The 15,528-nt window shown below is 59.8% G+C and overlaps 1 protein-coding gene across 2 annotated transcripts in view; it reads left to right on the forward strand.

Moving 5' to 3' along the window:
* Window positions 1-2,049: 2,049 nt before the first annotated feature.
* The window catches only part of CRAMP1 (cramped chromatin regulator homolog 1), a 50,036-nt gene continuing 36,557 nt past the window's right edge, over window positions 2,050-15,528 (forward strand). Inside the window, exons 1-3 of one of the 2 annotated variants that reach the window (XM_032846124.1) lie at window positions 2,050-2,331; window positions 4,447-4,793; window positions 13,381-13,574. In XM_032846124.1, the coding sequence (XP_032702015.1) occupies window positions 4,448-4,793; window positions 13,381-13,574 (540 nt within the window). In that variant the 5' untranslated portion in view covers window positions 2,050-2,331; window position 4,447. Of the gene's footprint in view, window positions 2,332-4,331; window positions 4,794-13,380; window positions 13,575-15,528 lie in introns of those variants that run through there. The other variant, XM_032846123.1, reaches the window with a different exon arrangement.

Here is a 15,528-nt window from a genome sequence, read left to right on the forward strand (position 1 = left end):
CGTGAGGCGCCGAGGGCCGCGGTCTCCTGGCGGGTCCCGGTGGGCGGGGAGCCCCGCGGTCCTCCCGGGCACGCTCTCCCGGTCGCCGCCGCTGTCTAGACTCCACGAGGCCGGCTCGGAAAGGGGAGGTCGGAGGTCAGGATTGACCCGTTGTGCGCGGAGAAGGAAGCCGGCGACGTTCCTGCGGGTCACCTTTCTAGCCGCGTCGCCCAACCGAGAGAATGTGGGGGAGCGCCGCCGCCGTGCGGATTCGCGACTTCTTGCCGGTGCTCTCGGGCCGCAGGCCGTCGGCGGGGCCCTGCTTCTCTCATCGCCGGGAGGTGGGGGGTGGTTCGAGAGGATTTCGGAGCAAAGCCACCGGGTTCGACGTCACACTTGAGCTGCCGCGCTCTGCGGGGGACGTGTGCGTTCCTTCGGCAAGAAGGCGGCAGGCACGGGCGCGCCCGGCGTCATCCCCTCGGACGCCAGCCTCCCCGAAGGCTCCAGCAACGTGCCCCCTGGCCTTTTCGGTCAGGCGTGCTTCCGCTTCGAGATTCGCTTTGGGCGACAAAGCGATGTCTTGTCATTAAAGGGAAAAAAAAAAAAAGTTGCTATGGCGAAAAGGTCCACATAGTCAAAAAGTGAAAACATAAAAGAGGAAAGTGCAGATACTACTGGACCCGACAGTTTAGCTGCTGGATCCCACAGGTACAGGGTAGATCCCGTTTTTTAAAACTTCATTTTGGCGGACACTAGAATTTTCTTACTGAAAGAATTTGACATTTACAGCTTCGTGTAAGTTTAAGGTGTGCTGCGAAGTACTTTGATATGCCCATGTCGTACTATGGCCCTTGTGGTCATGTCAGTCCTATCACATAACTACAGTATGGGATCATTGTCTGTGATCGTTCGCTGTGCACGGGTCTCTATGGCTCCTGAGTGCTCCTCCCAGGCCTGGACCCTGGGACACAATCTCTCTTATCCTCCCCTACATACATTACATCATCTCTCTTATCCTCGCCTACATACATTAGATCTTTATGGCTCCCGAGTGCTCCTCCCAGGCCTGGGTGCTGCTGGGACATCATCTTTCTCATCCTCCCCTACATACATTAGATCTCTATAGCTTCTGAGTGATCTTTCCAGGCCTGAATGCTGCTGGGACACCATCTCTCGTATCCTTCCCTACATACATTAGATCTTAATGGCTCCTGAGTGCTCCTCCCAGGCCCGGACGCTGCTGGGACACCATCTCTCTTATTCTCCCCTGCATGTGTTCGGTCCCTATGACACTGCTCCTTGCAGGTCTGGGCTGCTGGGACACCATCTCTCTTATTCTCCCCTGCATGTGTTAGATCCCTGTGACACTGCTCCTTGCAGGCCCGGACGCTGCTGGGACACCATCTCTCTTATTCTCCCCTGCATGTGTTAGATCCCTGTGACAATGCTCCTTGCAGGTCTGGACGCTGCTGGGACACCATCTCTCTGATCCTTCGCCTCCATAGTACACCCTAGAACTGAGAACACACTCCTGTTTCGTCATGACGGAGAAATAAGACCCGAGTGCCCAGCGCCATCCACTACGCCAAGGAACTTCAAAAGCAAACTCTCAATCTAATGAAGGACGCGTTTATCTGACTCAGTTGCACTTTCTCACTTTGTCGTTATAAAAACTCGGTTCGCGCCGAATTCTAGACTCTGAGCTGAGGCAGCGTTTTCTTCTCACGCATCCGTCAACACGGCCCCGGCCAATCACAGCCCGGGCGCTGACCCCATTGGCTGTCCATCCACCAATCCGGAGAGACGCACTGGCTCGCACGGCCGCGAGGCCGGCGTCACAACACTACCGGCGTCGCAGGCCCGCCCCGGGCCCCCGCCCAGCGTCCGTACGTGCAAGCGCGCGCGCCCGTTGCTGGCCAATGGCAGCGCCCCTAGGAGAGACGCGCCCTCTGGAAACCTCGGACGAGCTCGTCCCCGCGCGCGTCGCCCCGCCCCGCCCCGCCCCGCGCACCGTCCTCCCCGCCCCGCCCCGCGCGCCGTCCCCGCCGTCTCCGCCGGGCCGCCGTAGCCGGAACTGCTGCTGAGCGCGGTGAGCCCGGCCTCCGGGAACTGAGAGGCGGCAGCACCGGCGCCCGCATCCTCGTCCGCCGCTTGCCGGGCGCGGAGGGGACGTGCCGGGGCGAGCGCCTCTGGGCAACTGCTTCCGAGGCGGAAGGACCACACCGGCGTCGCGGCTTCTGTGCAGCGGGCGCTCGGGGGCCGGGGCTGCCCGGCCCGGCCGGTTCTGCGGGCGCCCGGGAGGCCCCCGGGGAGCCCGCGAAGCGAGGCCGCTGCGAGGCGTGGATGAAGGAGGTGACCGGGGGCTGGGGCTCGGGAGGGGTGGGCAGCCCCGACCGGCTGTCACGGCGAGGCCCGGCTCCCAGCCGGAGCGGGGCTGCGGGAGCGGGGACGCGGCCTGCGCCCTGGCGGCGGTGGCTGCGCACGCGGTGCTATGTCGGGGTGGCCCGGAGGCGCCCGGACCGACCGGTGTCGCGGTGACAGCACTGTGTGTGTGCAGCCACAAGTCGGCCCGAGGCACGGAGGGATTTGCTTTTTCCTTCCCGAAACCTGACAGACGGGGCCGGGCCGGGTTTTGCTGGAGCTGAGTCCACCTCTGTGCGCGGTCAGGAAGTAGCGTTGGAGGTTTTCGGTCGAGGGACTCCATCCCCGTGGCTTCCTTTTCCTGCAGGGGAAAGCTCCCAACCCGTCCGTATGCTCTGGTCCTCCCGTGTTCAGTTTAGCGTCCTCCAGTGTTCCGCCCGGGCAGCCGGGCAGCTGTGTCCCGCTGTGGCTTGTGCTCGGCCCGGGCCTGGCTTGAGGGCGGGCAGTTTGGGGATAATAGGACCCTGGGAGTAGGGTTCTCCCCATTATAACCCGGGAAAAGGCCCTTTGAGGTATTTCCAGGGTTGTTAAGTAGGAATGGAAAGGTTGAGAAAGGAGCAGCGAGAAACCCTACACAGTGAAGTCCTCTAAAAAGTTTGGCTCTTTTTCTTGTCTAGGTTTTTTTCTTTTTCTTTTTTTGGTCTGGGTTTTTGTTGCTGTCTTTTGTTTTTACTAGCATTAGCTAGATCATTCAAATGATTTGTAAGACCGGTTCCAACAAAAGAAAACTTACTGGTCATTTTGTGACACAATCATCAGAGCGGTAGTAGGTGTTACTCTGATTTTTACTCATTTGTCAGTTCTTGCCCCTATTTCTGTATTCACTTGTCAGCGGTGCTGTCCTGCTCACTTTTCCCTTTTGAATGGAAATGTTTCCATTCTGAGCTGTTGTGTTGAGGACCGCACAGAGTTTGGGCACCTGTTGAGGAATCTTAATATTTGTCTTTCTTGCTTTATCACAGGTACACATTACTGACCCTTTTGGGGCTCATAGTGTAGATGCTGCCTGATTCCGAGATAATTTTTGAGTGGGTCTGCATTCTGGGATGCATTTTTATAGTCACCGAGTGTCGTTGTTGACATTTCACGCGGCAGTGAGTGACAGAGTGAATGCAAGAATTTTATTAATGGTTATCAAGTTTTTGCACTGCCGTCTTCTGCCCATTCTTGCATTTGGATCTGGACCTATCTGTGGGGTCGCCTCCACGGGTGGCTCCCACCTGTCCCACGCCACGGGCTCTTTGTTGCGGAGGCATTTTTAATGTGTGAATCTCCGCAGCAGCACACACCTCCCACCCTGGGAAGCCAGATTCCCAGAAACCGCGAGCTTATTACTCTGTAAGTGTCTTTTAAAATAAGCAGGCGGACCGGCAGCCGCGGGCCACCATGGAGTCCCCTGTGCACGCAGGCGAGCCCGCGCCTCTCCCCTGGCAGGGTGGATCCGGGCCCCTCGCCCCCGCTCCGGGGCCAACTTTGGGGACCCGCGTGCGGGGCAGGTGCGCGGGCCCGGAGCCCCGCGCGTTTTGGGGGCGGGGAGGGGTGGGGTCGGGGGCGCGGGCGCCGAGGCCCGGGCGGCGCGGGGAGAGGCCCGGCGCGCAGGCCATGAGCAGCGGCCCCGCCGGGTAGGTGGCTCCGGGCCCGGCCCCGAGCTCTCCCCCACAACCCCGGGACCACCCCCGGGGGGCCCCCCCTCCTCCTCCCCGCCGACCCCGGCCCCTCCACCCCCCACCCTACCCCCACCCCCACCGCCACGACCCCGCCGGCCGGGGCGCCGCGCGCGGGCAGGGCTGTCCGGGCGCGGCCCCCGGGGGCCGCCCGGCCCGCCGCCTCCGCGCCGCCGGGCCGCCGTTTCCTGGGGTCGGCGCCGGGGGCGGCGGGGCCGGGGCCGGGCGGTGGCGGCGGCGGGCGGGCGGCGGCGGGCGGGCGGCCGGGAGGGGATCGGGAACAAACAACGGCGGCCATGTTGAGAGGGCATCGGTGCGCTAAACTTCTCGGGCAGGCTGCCGGGCGCGCGCCTCACCGGGGTCTCCCCCCCTGCCCCGCCAGGATGACAGTGAAGTTGGGAGACGGCGGCGGCGGGGAGGACGGGCTCAAGCGGCTGGGCAAGCGGGCGGCCGACGACGACTCGCTGGAGGGCGAGGGGCCCGGCGGCGGGGACGCGGCCGACGAGAGCGGTGGCACAAAGAGGGACGCCAGGACCCCCCGGGACGGCGGCGACGGCCCCCCGGCGCCCGCGGGCGGCCCGCAGGCCCCGTCCCCGCCGCCCGCCTGCCCGCAGGACCAGCACCACTTCCTCCGGTCCAGCGTGAGGCCGCAGAGCAAGAGGCTCAGGAAGGACTCGTCGTGCGCCGGGGGGAGCGGCGGCGCTGGCGGCTCGGGGCCGCGCGGCAAAGGTGAGGGGGATCCCCGGCGCCCGCGGGGGGCGGTGGGGGGGTGGGGGGCCGGGGTCCCCGCCTGCGCCCTGCCCCGCGCCCTGGCGCCCGCGGCTGGGGGGCACCGTGCAGGGGGACGCGCCCGCGCTCTGCCCCGGAGTCTGTGTCGGAACTATGTGAGGACCCTTCTCCGGGCAAGTACAATGGGTTCCTGAAGGGCGGGTTTCATTTTCTCGGGAAGGATCGTCCCTGATTGACGCTATTTTAAACCGCACACAATGCTTTGGGGAAGGGAACCTGCTCTGTCTCTTTCCCGGACGTCAGCTGGCCCACACACAACAAAGGAGTGGGCTCTCCAACCCCGTTCGGACTGAAGCCAGACACGGTCGGTCGCAGGGTCTGGCAGCGGCCGGTCGCCCTCTACCTCAGGTAGACCCAGGCTCAGGAGCCCTGAAGACATCCACAGGCAGCACCTTGAGTCCACTAAGGCTTCCCTCGTCTGGGTGCCACAGAAACGGTGTCCCCTGGGGCAGGAGGCCACAGGAGCACTTGTGGCCTGATAGGGGCAGGGAGCATGCTGGGGGTTTGCCCTCCTGCTCCCGGAGAGGGAGGGAGTACAGCTTTACTGGGGTCCCCACCCGGATAAGAAGAAAACCACGTGCCACTGTCGCCGCTGCTCTCATCCGTTTAGGAGGCCGCCTTCCTGACTGTACAAGTGAGCTCCTCTTCCCGTCCTTTCTGTGGAGGCCAAGTCTAAGGCTGCCCGCTTTTGTAGACGGCAGATGCAACAGCGTTCCAGGGAGTTTTGCAGGAAAGACGCTTTTACTTGGTTCTTTGGGAAATGGTGATTTACATTTATTAGAAGCCCTGATAATCTGAAAAAGAAAGATTTCAGAAACTGATGGAGTGAGAACCGTTTTGGAGACCTTTGCCCAATATGTACAATTAATGCTCTCTTCTGTCTGCTCCTCACCTGAGGAGGGCTGGCCTCGGCAATCCTGCGGGCCTCACCAGATTTTTGGTATAAAGATTCCGATGTAAGCATGCTTAAAGTTGTGAGTGTAGGGTAATTTTAGTATGTTCCAGAAATTAAACCTCGTGTCCTACGCGTTTATGTCGTGAAAGTTGCTGATCAATTAGGAAAGCATTGGTTTGTTTTACCAGCTTTGTTTTGTAAAAAATAGTTTTTCCCTCCTAGTTACAGGTTTGTCTGAGTTATCACCAGGAAGCTCCTGGGATGCCCTCAAGGGTTTGTTTGTGGCTTCAGAAGCCCTAGCAGCAGCCACGGCCTTGCCACCTTGGCCTTCTGACCTGCGTCTACTCCTTTGACTTGTTGGATCTGCCGGAAGGAGAAGCGTACTCACCTGTGAGCCAACAGCAGTGACTGGTCAGACGAAACAAGGTGGTGGCGTCAAAGGGCTCTGTCACCTGTGAACGGCCTTGGGGTCCAGTTGCTCTCAGAGGTCAGGTGATGAGGGGACGCGTGCTTTTATTTGCGTAGATCAGCGCGGCTCAGACAGAAGGGCTCGTGGATTAGCTTCACATCAGCCATCGGCCTTTCTCTTCTTGGTTCTTGTCCCAGTGTGTGGCGTGGAGCAGCAGTCGACTTTCCGTTAGGAAAATGGATATTTGTTAGAATTGGTGCTTCTTGTGACTTTTACGTATTTTCCTGTTTCAGCAAGTGACTGTTTCTTTACGTAAACAAGGAGGTTAAACCGTAATGGTGGTTTTTAGGAGTAAGAAGCGTGTCTGCTGGGCTTCTCAGAAGCCGGAGTTTCCTTCCGGGGCCTGATCTTGCCTGCACCCGTCACCGTGCCCAGGACACCCCGCTCATGCCTCTGTACCCCGTGCTCACCGATCGCCTCCATTAACAGCCCACAAAGGTCCAGCTCTGAGAGCACGCCTGGGGACCTCTGCAAGCAGGTCTTAGAGGAGCGTGTGTCTTTCCAGCCTGAAAATCTCCACCCTGGGTGCTGAGAGCGGGTCAGTGAGGAAACGGACAGTCCTGGCATTTGTTAGTTTTTCACTTGAAAGCAGGGAGTTTCCATTACGCTCGAGGAGTGCTCCCAGCCCTGTCGTTGGTGGTTCTTTGTTGACCACTGACCGCTCTTGCCTGTTTGAGTCGGAGCAGACGGGCGTGAGAACCTCGCAGGGACTCTGGAGGAAAAGTCTTACGGAGAAAAGGAAGTCTGCCTTGTGCCTCCGAGCACACCACTGGGTTTTCTTTCTCTCGGAGAAGGTAGTCTTGTCAACGTCAACAAATAATAATTTTTCTGTAGTACGATTCCGAATTAGGTTCTGTTGGAATTTTACGGGGCAGGGCGCTAAGATTTCGCAACTCTGTGCTGCACGTGTTACAGCCCTTTTTCTTCCATTTTAAATGGGTGCAGAAACCGAGGTTTGTTGTTTCAGTAACGTGCCCGACCTAAACAGAGGGTGAGCTGCAAGCCGGGAGCCGGTAGATCTGCCTGATGCCGCGTGCGTGTTCTCGCGCCCCACCGTGCGCCCAGTGACCCGACGGTGCGTGTAAGACTGAGATCCAGAATTCACGTATCTGTAAGAACCTGGTCCAGGGCTCAGAGCCCCGAGGCCCTTCCCCCTCTGGCCAGTTTGTGATCTGGGTGATTGTGGGCAAACTGATCTCTCTTGGAGCCTCGAATTCTTTGTCTGTAATTGGGGATAATGCCAGTGTCTGGCTCCCCAGTAGATACCACAGCCAAGCCATGCTGTAAGTGGCTAAAAGGCTCCCTGTGCTTCTGTTGTGGAAAACGTGGATAGTTCTGAGGTTAGGGAACTACAGCGTCAGCACGGGTAGACTGGGTCACCTGTTGGGAGGTAGAGAAAGAGGTCCCAGGACTGCTCCTAAGCTGTTATCTGCCCTGTGGGGACAATTGTAAGCGTAAGGTAGACTCTCGGTTTCTCTGATGCCCTTCAGTCCCCTACCCCACCCCACGTGTGCCCAAGAACCATCACTCCCCCTGCCTTCGGGCCAGCCGGTCGTGAAATGTGCCCTTTCCACAGTGGGGCAGTGTCGCCGGGTCTCACTGTGCTTGTGCTTAGGAATCAGTACATCACCGTACAGAACTTATATTTTACATAAACTGTGGGCTGCTTGTAGCTTCCAGGTGTTTTTAGAAGACATTGGATGAGCTCAGTCAGCCCAGTGTGGTCAGCCTTCGGGAGACGAGTACCGTATGGGGGAGAGCTGCTTTGTGGCTGGCTCAGCTGTAGGGCAAAGGGAAAGTCCCTTGACATGCCCAGATCGTAGGTTCCTTACTTCCAAAATGTTTGGGTGGGATAGTGCCTAAAGCTATCCTGACCTTAACGTTGAGGGGTGAGGGGTCAGCTGTGCCGACAGGACTCGGATCCTGTGTGGCTCAAGAGAGCATTCTAGAGGGTTGCCTGAAAACACGGTAGCTCTGTGTTTGTGGGCTCTCCCTAGCCCTTGCCTCCGGGGGAGCCCCGGGCCGGGACTGATCAGAATGTGCCCCCTTCGCCCAGGGCCGTGCCCGTGTGGCATGCAGGCACAGTTTGCCAGTCGTAGGCTCTGCGGTCACTCATGTTGTCGCTGCGCAGCATTTGGGCCAGGCCCCAGGAGGCCGGCTGAGGTATGGCCATGCACGCTCGAGCTCCCTGCCCTTCATACTCTCCGGAGAGGGAGGGGGACAGTCAGACTGTCACAGACCACTGAGGCCCTAGCGCTCTGATTCCTGTGCCCGGTGTGAGTCAGTAAGTGATGTTTAATGAAATCGGGTGCAGTGATGACGGTGTGGGGGTCGCTGGGGCCACCTGGGCCAGGGCATGGGGCTCTGCCAAAAGCCCTCAGCTTCTTGGGAGAAGAGGAGGAGGAAGGCAGGACCCCACGCCCCTCCCCCCACACACCCTGTTTGCTGCACCATAAGGTAGAAGACCCCGACATGCCCTGTTGTGTGCCCCAGACACCCTGTGCACGGTAGGGCAGGAGACCTGTGTCCCTGACCACTTCTGAGACGGGCCCTGGCGGAGCCGTGCGGGCTGGAGAGGGAAAACCCTGCCGCCCGGGGGCTCTTGTAAATTACCAGATTCCGAGTCGTTCCTAGAGTTGTACGGCTTACGCTGGCTTCACATCGGAGACGTGGGCGCGGACGGGCGGACAGGTGAGGTGACCTTTCAGTACTGAAGGCTCAGCTGCTTCTCCAGTACCTCGCTGGCTTTTAATGTCAGGACGAAGATTTCTGCGGCGTTGGCTTGTGGAATTGTCCTTTGCCGTGCAAGGATATTGTAGGATTTTCATTTTATGCCGTGCGACCTATCTCGTTTCATTTCCTACGATGATGTAAAGATGACAGAGGAGCGTTTCTGAGAGCAGAGTCCCGGGTGTGAGGACCAGCTCTGTCGTAGGCAGCGGAGCGCGGCGCGTGCTAGGACGACTGACGAGAGCCGCGCCAGAGGACGACGAGGCCCGCAGGTGTGGTGCCTGCGGGGAGTCAGCAGTTACTGACAAAGTCTTCACCTTGTTTGACGGCAAAGGCACGTGTTTTCATGGACGCGAGGGGGTTTTAGTTACGCTTTTCTCGGGCAGTCTGGCGAGAAGCGGTACGCCTGTGAGGGAGCCCAGCCCCAGAAGTGGGGAGGACGCCGGGGCGTGGTGTTGTGTGGGGGCCGCACACGCTATGGGCTGTGAGGTCCCAGCTCAGCTTCAGCTCCCGGACCCGGCTGCCTCAGAGGCGGGGACCCCTCTCCTGCGGCTCGGCCACAGCGGCCTCACGGGCTCTGCAGAGACCAGTTGAGGGACGAGTGGGTGGGAGGCCGCCCTGGGGAGCGCCGGCCGCGTGGAGTGGGGAAGCTGGCAGAGGCCCGGCGGACGGCAGTGAGCGCGATGACGGACGCCGGCCCCCAGGAGGCATCTGGATCCGCCTGCCGAGGTGACACGCTGCCTGGGAATGGCCTTGGTGGAGAGGGTGCCCCTTTGGTCACGGCCGGGCTCCGAAAGTCCGCTTGACAGTTGCGGTGCCTGATGTGGGTGACGTGTGTCCCGAGGGGCGCAGGAGCGGCCCCCGGGAGACCTGGGCATTTTTCCTCCGTCTCAACACTGGCATATGGTGGCCTGAGGTGGACAGGTCCGCGGCACAGGTGTGCCGTCCTCAGGCTTTGTGAGAGGTCCCTGCCCTCTCGTACCTTGGACCCAGGCCACGAGGACGCGTTCCTGCGCAGGGCCGGAGGCAGGTGTGCCCCAGGCGGACTTCCCTTAGCTCACGGGAAGCATCTTTCCTGCTGAGAAGGCGCAGCGCGCAGGAAGCGAGGGAGGCTCCCGTGTTCTCCCCTCGGCCCGTGAGCGCCTCATGCTGCCGGTCTGCTGTGCCCTGTTAACGTTCCTGACCCCCCAGAGGAGCCTCGCAGGCCCCGAAAGTGAGCTCCGGGGTAGGGAGTCATTGCCTGATAGGACAGTGTCATCCTGTCTTCTGTGTCTGACCTCAGCGAAGTCAGATGGTTTTGTTTCTAGAGGTGAACATGCTCCCGGCGACCTGACCCTTGCTGCTGTTAGCCGCGCGGCTTTGGGCAAGTCACAACCTCGAAGTGCCCTTCTCTGTCGCAGGCAGAGGGAGGGGTGTCGAGGTCCAGTGCCCTCCCCCCTCAAAACCCTGGGTTCTTTACCTCTGTGTGTAATAAAGATACAGAAGCATCCGTGACGTGGGCGGCAGCCACATGGCGTCGTGTGGCCCGAGAGGAAGATGCCCGGACTTGGTTCTCGCTGCCCAGTGACCTTGGGCAGCTCTGTAACGTGGACTGTAGCTCTGCGCTGAGAAGACAGGGGAGCGAAGCATTTGTCACGCCTTTGAGGTGCCGTAGAGCTGCTGTCCCGGGTCTGAGCAGCAGTATGGCGTGCGGGCGAGCTGCTCCCCGGGCTTCAGCCCCGCAGCCGGAAGAAGGGGATTGTTTCCTCCCCTGCAGATAGTGTGAGGGGCATGGGCGATAGGGTCCCAGGCTCATTTGGAGACGTGTGATGGGAAGGGGGGACATGGAGGAGGCAGGCAGCCTAGCTTGTCCGGAGGGGGAGTGGGCAGCCCGGCGGCCTTGGGAGGCAGAGCACAGCCACACGTCTGCATCCCGCAGATGGAAGCTCTGGGGAGGAGGCTGGGGCCGGGGTTGGTGGTTTGGAGACCCGGGAGGAGGCTCCTAAAGTGCTCTTACTCAGGGTTGGTCCGGGAGTGGTCTGGGAACATGGCCGCAGAAATGGGGACAGGAGAAGCTGGGTGGACGCTGGGCCATTGGCAGACCGTGACACAGAGGTAGGTTGGCAGGGAAGAGTGGGCTCTGTGTTAGAGGCACTGGGTCTCGGCGGCCGGCGAGGGGCCCCTTCTGCGCTCTCTGTGGGTTTCTGAGCTCCTGGGGAGCGTCTTCTGCGTGTGAGGCCCGCGGCTGGGCTTGGGCTCTGCACAGTCAGACCCTGTCCCTGCCTTCAGAGATTCCCCCCCCAGTGGGGTCCTGTTCCTGTACACCGTTTCCCTGTAGGCTCCTCGGATGCCAACTTCTCATCACGTGGACCCTTGTTCATGCCTTTGTGGCCTCAGAAACTAGTTGCAGACAGCGTTGACTTTGGTCTTCTGCTTTTTTCCACTGGGCCTCTTGTCCCCCTCCCCTGTCCCTGGGAGAGAACCCCCATACCCACCCAATCCTGGTCTTCTCTTTCTGCCTCTGGCCGTCCCACTTCTGTCCTCGCCTGCTTCTGTCTCCCCCTTCACTCTTCACGGTTGCATTGTGATGCTTCTGCACAGGTGGGCGCCCCCCCCCCCCCGGGCCCACTGATTAGGTCGTGTGTTGGGTGCAGTTTGGTTGGTGAGGGAGGGACCAAGTCAGGTGTGTAGTGAGTACCCCCGAGCCCGCTGGGCTGCAGTTTGCCCCTCCGGAGGACGATCTGTTGTGCCCGTGGGCAGGGGAGGGAGCAGCTGGCACACGGGCTGGTTGGGCTCGAAACCCTGAGCCTGACGGCGTCTTCCCCTAATGGGGCACCTCGGACTGCGAGCGTCAGGCTCTCACCCAGAGCTCTAACCGCACTTTCCGCAGTGGCAGAAATGGTCTGCGCTGCCCACGTGGGCACGGACCGCGAGAAATGTGGCTGGTGTGAACGTGGAACTGGGAGTTTAGTTTTCATTAATTAGCATTTCCATCTTGGGTCGCCGCAGCTTAATTGACAGTGCAGTGGAGACGAACGGCGATTTGGGGCCCGTCACGTACGTTCTGAAGCCGCCGAGAAGCCGCCGAGCTGGTGCACTTCTCCCCACGAGATAATCTCCCCCATTTTACGCAGCGGCGTGACTCTTCTGCGTGTGTGACCACACGTTCCGCGCTCCAGTAGCCGACTGATCTAACACAGGCCCTGGCACAGCCTGGGGGAGGTCCCACACACGCATCAGTGCACCCTGACCCTGCCTCGCCCTGTCCCTCGGGCTACCCCTTCCCCGTGGCTTGTTTTTCCAGGGATGATCCCGGCAAATGAATGTAGGTGAGTGGACTTAGAACGTTTCACTTCCTCTGATTTTCTGTGAACTCCCTGTCTTTCGTCGCTGCTCTGGAGGCAAACCCCCGTGAAGGGGGTGAGGGAAGCATAGCCCCGTAGGGAGGTCCCTGATTGCCCAGGAAGAGGGCCTCCCTCCAAAGCTCGTGAATGTCTCACTAGGAAAGCCCTTTAACAATGATCTGCATTTGTTTCACTTTTACTTTTCTAAACGCTTGTATCTTAATCTTACTTTTAGCACTAGCCCCCCACAGAGCGTTCAGAGTTTGAGGATTGCTCACCACGGATGGCCCTAAAGTTCCGTGGGATGGAAGCTGGTCTGGGAGGCACTACGCCTTCCCTGCCCGGGAGGAAGGCACCAGATGGGTGGGAGGATTGGGTGGGGTCATAAAAGGATTTTGTCTGTGACCTTTGCCCCTCATTGATTGCCTCTGTTCTCCCAGGATTAGGGCGCTGTCCGTGGCCGGCCACAGGTTACTTCCCACTGCTCGCCTGCCCTGCGGGGTCTCCAAGGGCTCCTCCGGATAGCAGGAAGCGATGCTTTCGGGGCACCCGTGAGATTGTCAGTCGACTGTCAGAATGTTAGCTTTTGTTGGTGGAAATTCATTAGGAGCGAGGAGTTCCAAGACCCCGTAAAGATTCTCCTAAAGGCCTCAGATGATTCAGGTTTCTGAAGTATTGGTTGTACTAAGACGAGGGGCTATTCACGTGCACTCAGATGTTTCCTTGAGTTTGAGTTTCAGTATGTCAGTTTGAAAAGACAAGAATTATTTCACCCCAAACACATTTGAGGAGGACGCTGTGGTGTATGATGGGTGTTTCCAGGTCACTGGGGCGAGGGGCTCTCTGACTCCGGTGGGGACGTGGTGGTGACGCTCTTTCAGGGGTCTGCAGAAATGCTCTTTCTTTTTCTCACTGCTTCTCACTGTGAAAAGATTGGAAAGAGTCACGAGGTCAGGTCAGGATGAGGTCGTGGCCAAACAGCCCCAGGGAGCGCCTGGCAGGTCCCACTGCCGTCCCATGGTGGCGCCACCCGGTGGAGGCGTGTGCAGGGGCCTTCGCGAGCTCTGCGGACTTTGGGAACAGGTCACTGTACGGTTCTTTCTCTCCAAGGAGCTGACGGTGGCGGATCATCATCTGGAAATGGGTCTGGGGCTGCTCCCACCGCTCCCGCGGGGGGCTCTCGCTCCTCTTCCCGGAACCTGGGGTCGTCGAGCGGCGAGAAGGAAGAAGGCAAGAAGGCCCGGAGGCAGTGGGAATCATGGAGCACGGAGGACAAGAACACTTTCTTCGAGGGGCTGTACGAGGTGAGCTCTGGGGCCGGGACAGGCGGCCCAAACCTCCTCTTTCCGCTTTATGCACGTTTCTCTTTCAGTCTGCCTCTGCCTTGCCGACCGCATGGCTGCGAGATGGACTAGGTTAGCAGTTCAGTGGGAGCCCCTGGTGGGCAGCAGGCGTGGGTCCCCAGGGCCCAGGACCCACCCTCTGACCTTGGCCCATTATCCCCTCATTGTGACTTTAAGAGTTGATACTAGGGAAGAGGCTGTCAGGAGGTGCCTTTGTTTGGTTCATTTCTTTCTACTCCAAGAGTCTACCCGTGGTCTCAGATACATTCTTTTTGTCTTTTTTGAAGATTTTATTTACTTAGCATGCGTGCAGGTGAGTGGGGGAGGGGCAGAGAGACGGGGAGAGGGAATCTTAAGCAGACTGCTTGCTTAGCACAGAGCCCCACGTGGGACTTGATCTCATGACCCTGAGGTCATGACCTGGGCTAAAACCATGGGTGGGACACTCAACCGACCGAGCCACCCAGGGGCCCCTCAGATACGTACTGGACTGGAGAGGGCAGCCCTATCTCTGGGCCTCCCGCTCGCAGTTGAGAGGGCTGACGTGGGAGGCATGGTCCCAGCCTGGGAGGGACAAGGGGACACTTGCCACATCAGTCCGAGCCGGCAGCCTGACCCTGAGAGTTGTTGTAGTGCGCCTGGGACAGAGTGGAAAGTCCTAAAAATAGAGAGAAGCTGCTCCCCGATCCCACTGCCCAAAGAAGCAACGTGCTCCCTGCGAGCTGTTTCCACTTCCCTGTCTGCTTTTTCAAATATTCGTAACTGTGAGGACGTGTTCCTTTTATTAGCATCGGATGCACTTCCCTGGTGGGTTACGGTCGTTTTGCTCAGTGTTTTTCTGAGTGCTCGTGGATAGTCTGCTTCAGGCGAGAACAGACTTGGCTTGCGAGCTTGCTGCTCGTTTTTATAAATAAAACTTTATTGGGGCACAGCCATGCCCGTTCACCTGGGTGTAGTTTCTGGCCACTTTGTGGACGGTGGCGTTGACGGCCCCTACTGACTGGCTCACCCCTGGCCGGTCCTTGCTCTCTTGTGCCGTCCTCATGCTGCTACTTGCTGAGGCTCTTTCAGCTTCTGTTGTGAGCAGCGCTGCCCCGCACGTCCCGGGCACGTCCCGTATCCTAGACTGCTCCGCTGGGAAGTAGCGTCGGCAGTAGGTGACTCGGCCGGCGAGCCGTCGTCCTTCCGTAGCACAGCACTGGCAGCGCCGGAGCGGGGCTCACAGCAGAGCGGGGCTTTGGAGGGACGCTCTGAGTGTCCACGAGAGGCTAGAAGGGTCGAGGAGCTCGAACTCGGCGCTGGCGTCACCGTAGTCCTACCATGGCCCTTCTCCCTTCGAGGGGCCACCGCGTTGCTTCTGCTGTCCCAGTTGGAGGAGGTCGTGGTCCACGGAGACCATGAACTGTATGTTTGAGGTTCGTTCCTGTAGGTGCAGAGTCCCTCAGACGAGTCCCCGTGTGTCTCGCTCTTCCCCTGAGGGTTTGAGAGGATTGCCCGGAGGCCGCTTTTGGAGGCCAGGTCCCCACCCTGTGCCTCCTCACAGTTGCTGGGTAGGATTAGGTGATGACAGGCCCCGGGCCCGTCGTCACGCCGTGCTGCTGATGGCCCCTGTCAGCTCTGCAGTGGCCTGTGCCATGGATGCTGCCTGCCAGCTTTGCCACGGCCCGTCCTGGGGGGAGCGCGGCTCTGCGAGGGTCTGGCTCCCTGGGCACAGAGCGCAGGCCAGAGACCGTTCTGGGAAGGGCTCGGATGGGCCGGCGTGTCCCAGACTTGTCCTGTGGCCAAGGCTGGCGGGGAGGTCAGCAGAGCGAGCGCCTTCACTGACGTCATCCGTGACACCCTCTCACTCTGCCGTCAGTGGCTCTTCACACAGCCGTCACCGACGTTTCATTGTCCTTCTGTCCAGTTCCTGCCT

Source organism: Lontra canadensis, unplaced genomic scaffold, assembly GCF_010015895.1.
Source record: "Lontra canadensis isolate GAN:19392208 unplaced genomic scaffold, GSC_riverotter_1.0 scaffold171, whole genome shotgun sequence".
In the NCBI taxonomy this organism is placed as follows: domain Eukaryota; kingdom Metazoa; phylum Chordata; class Mammalia; order Carnivora; family Mustelidae; genus Lontra; species Lontra canadensis.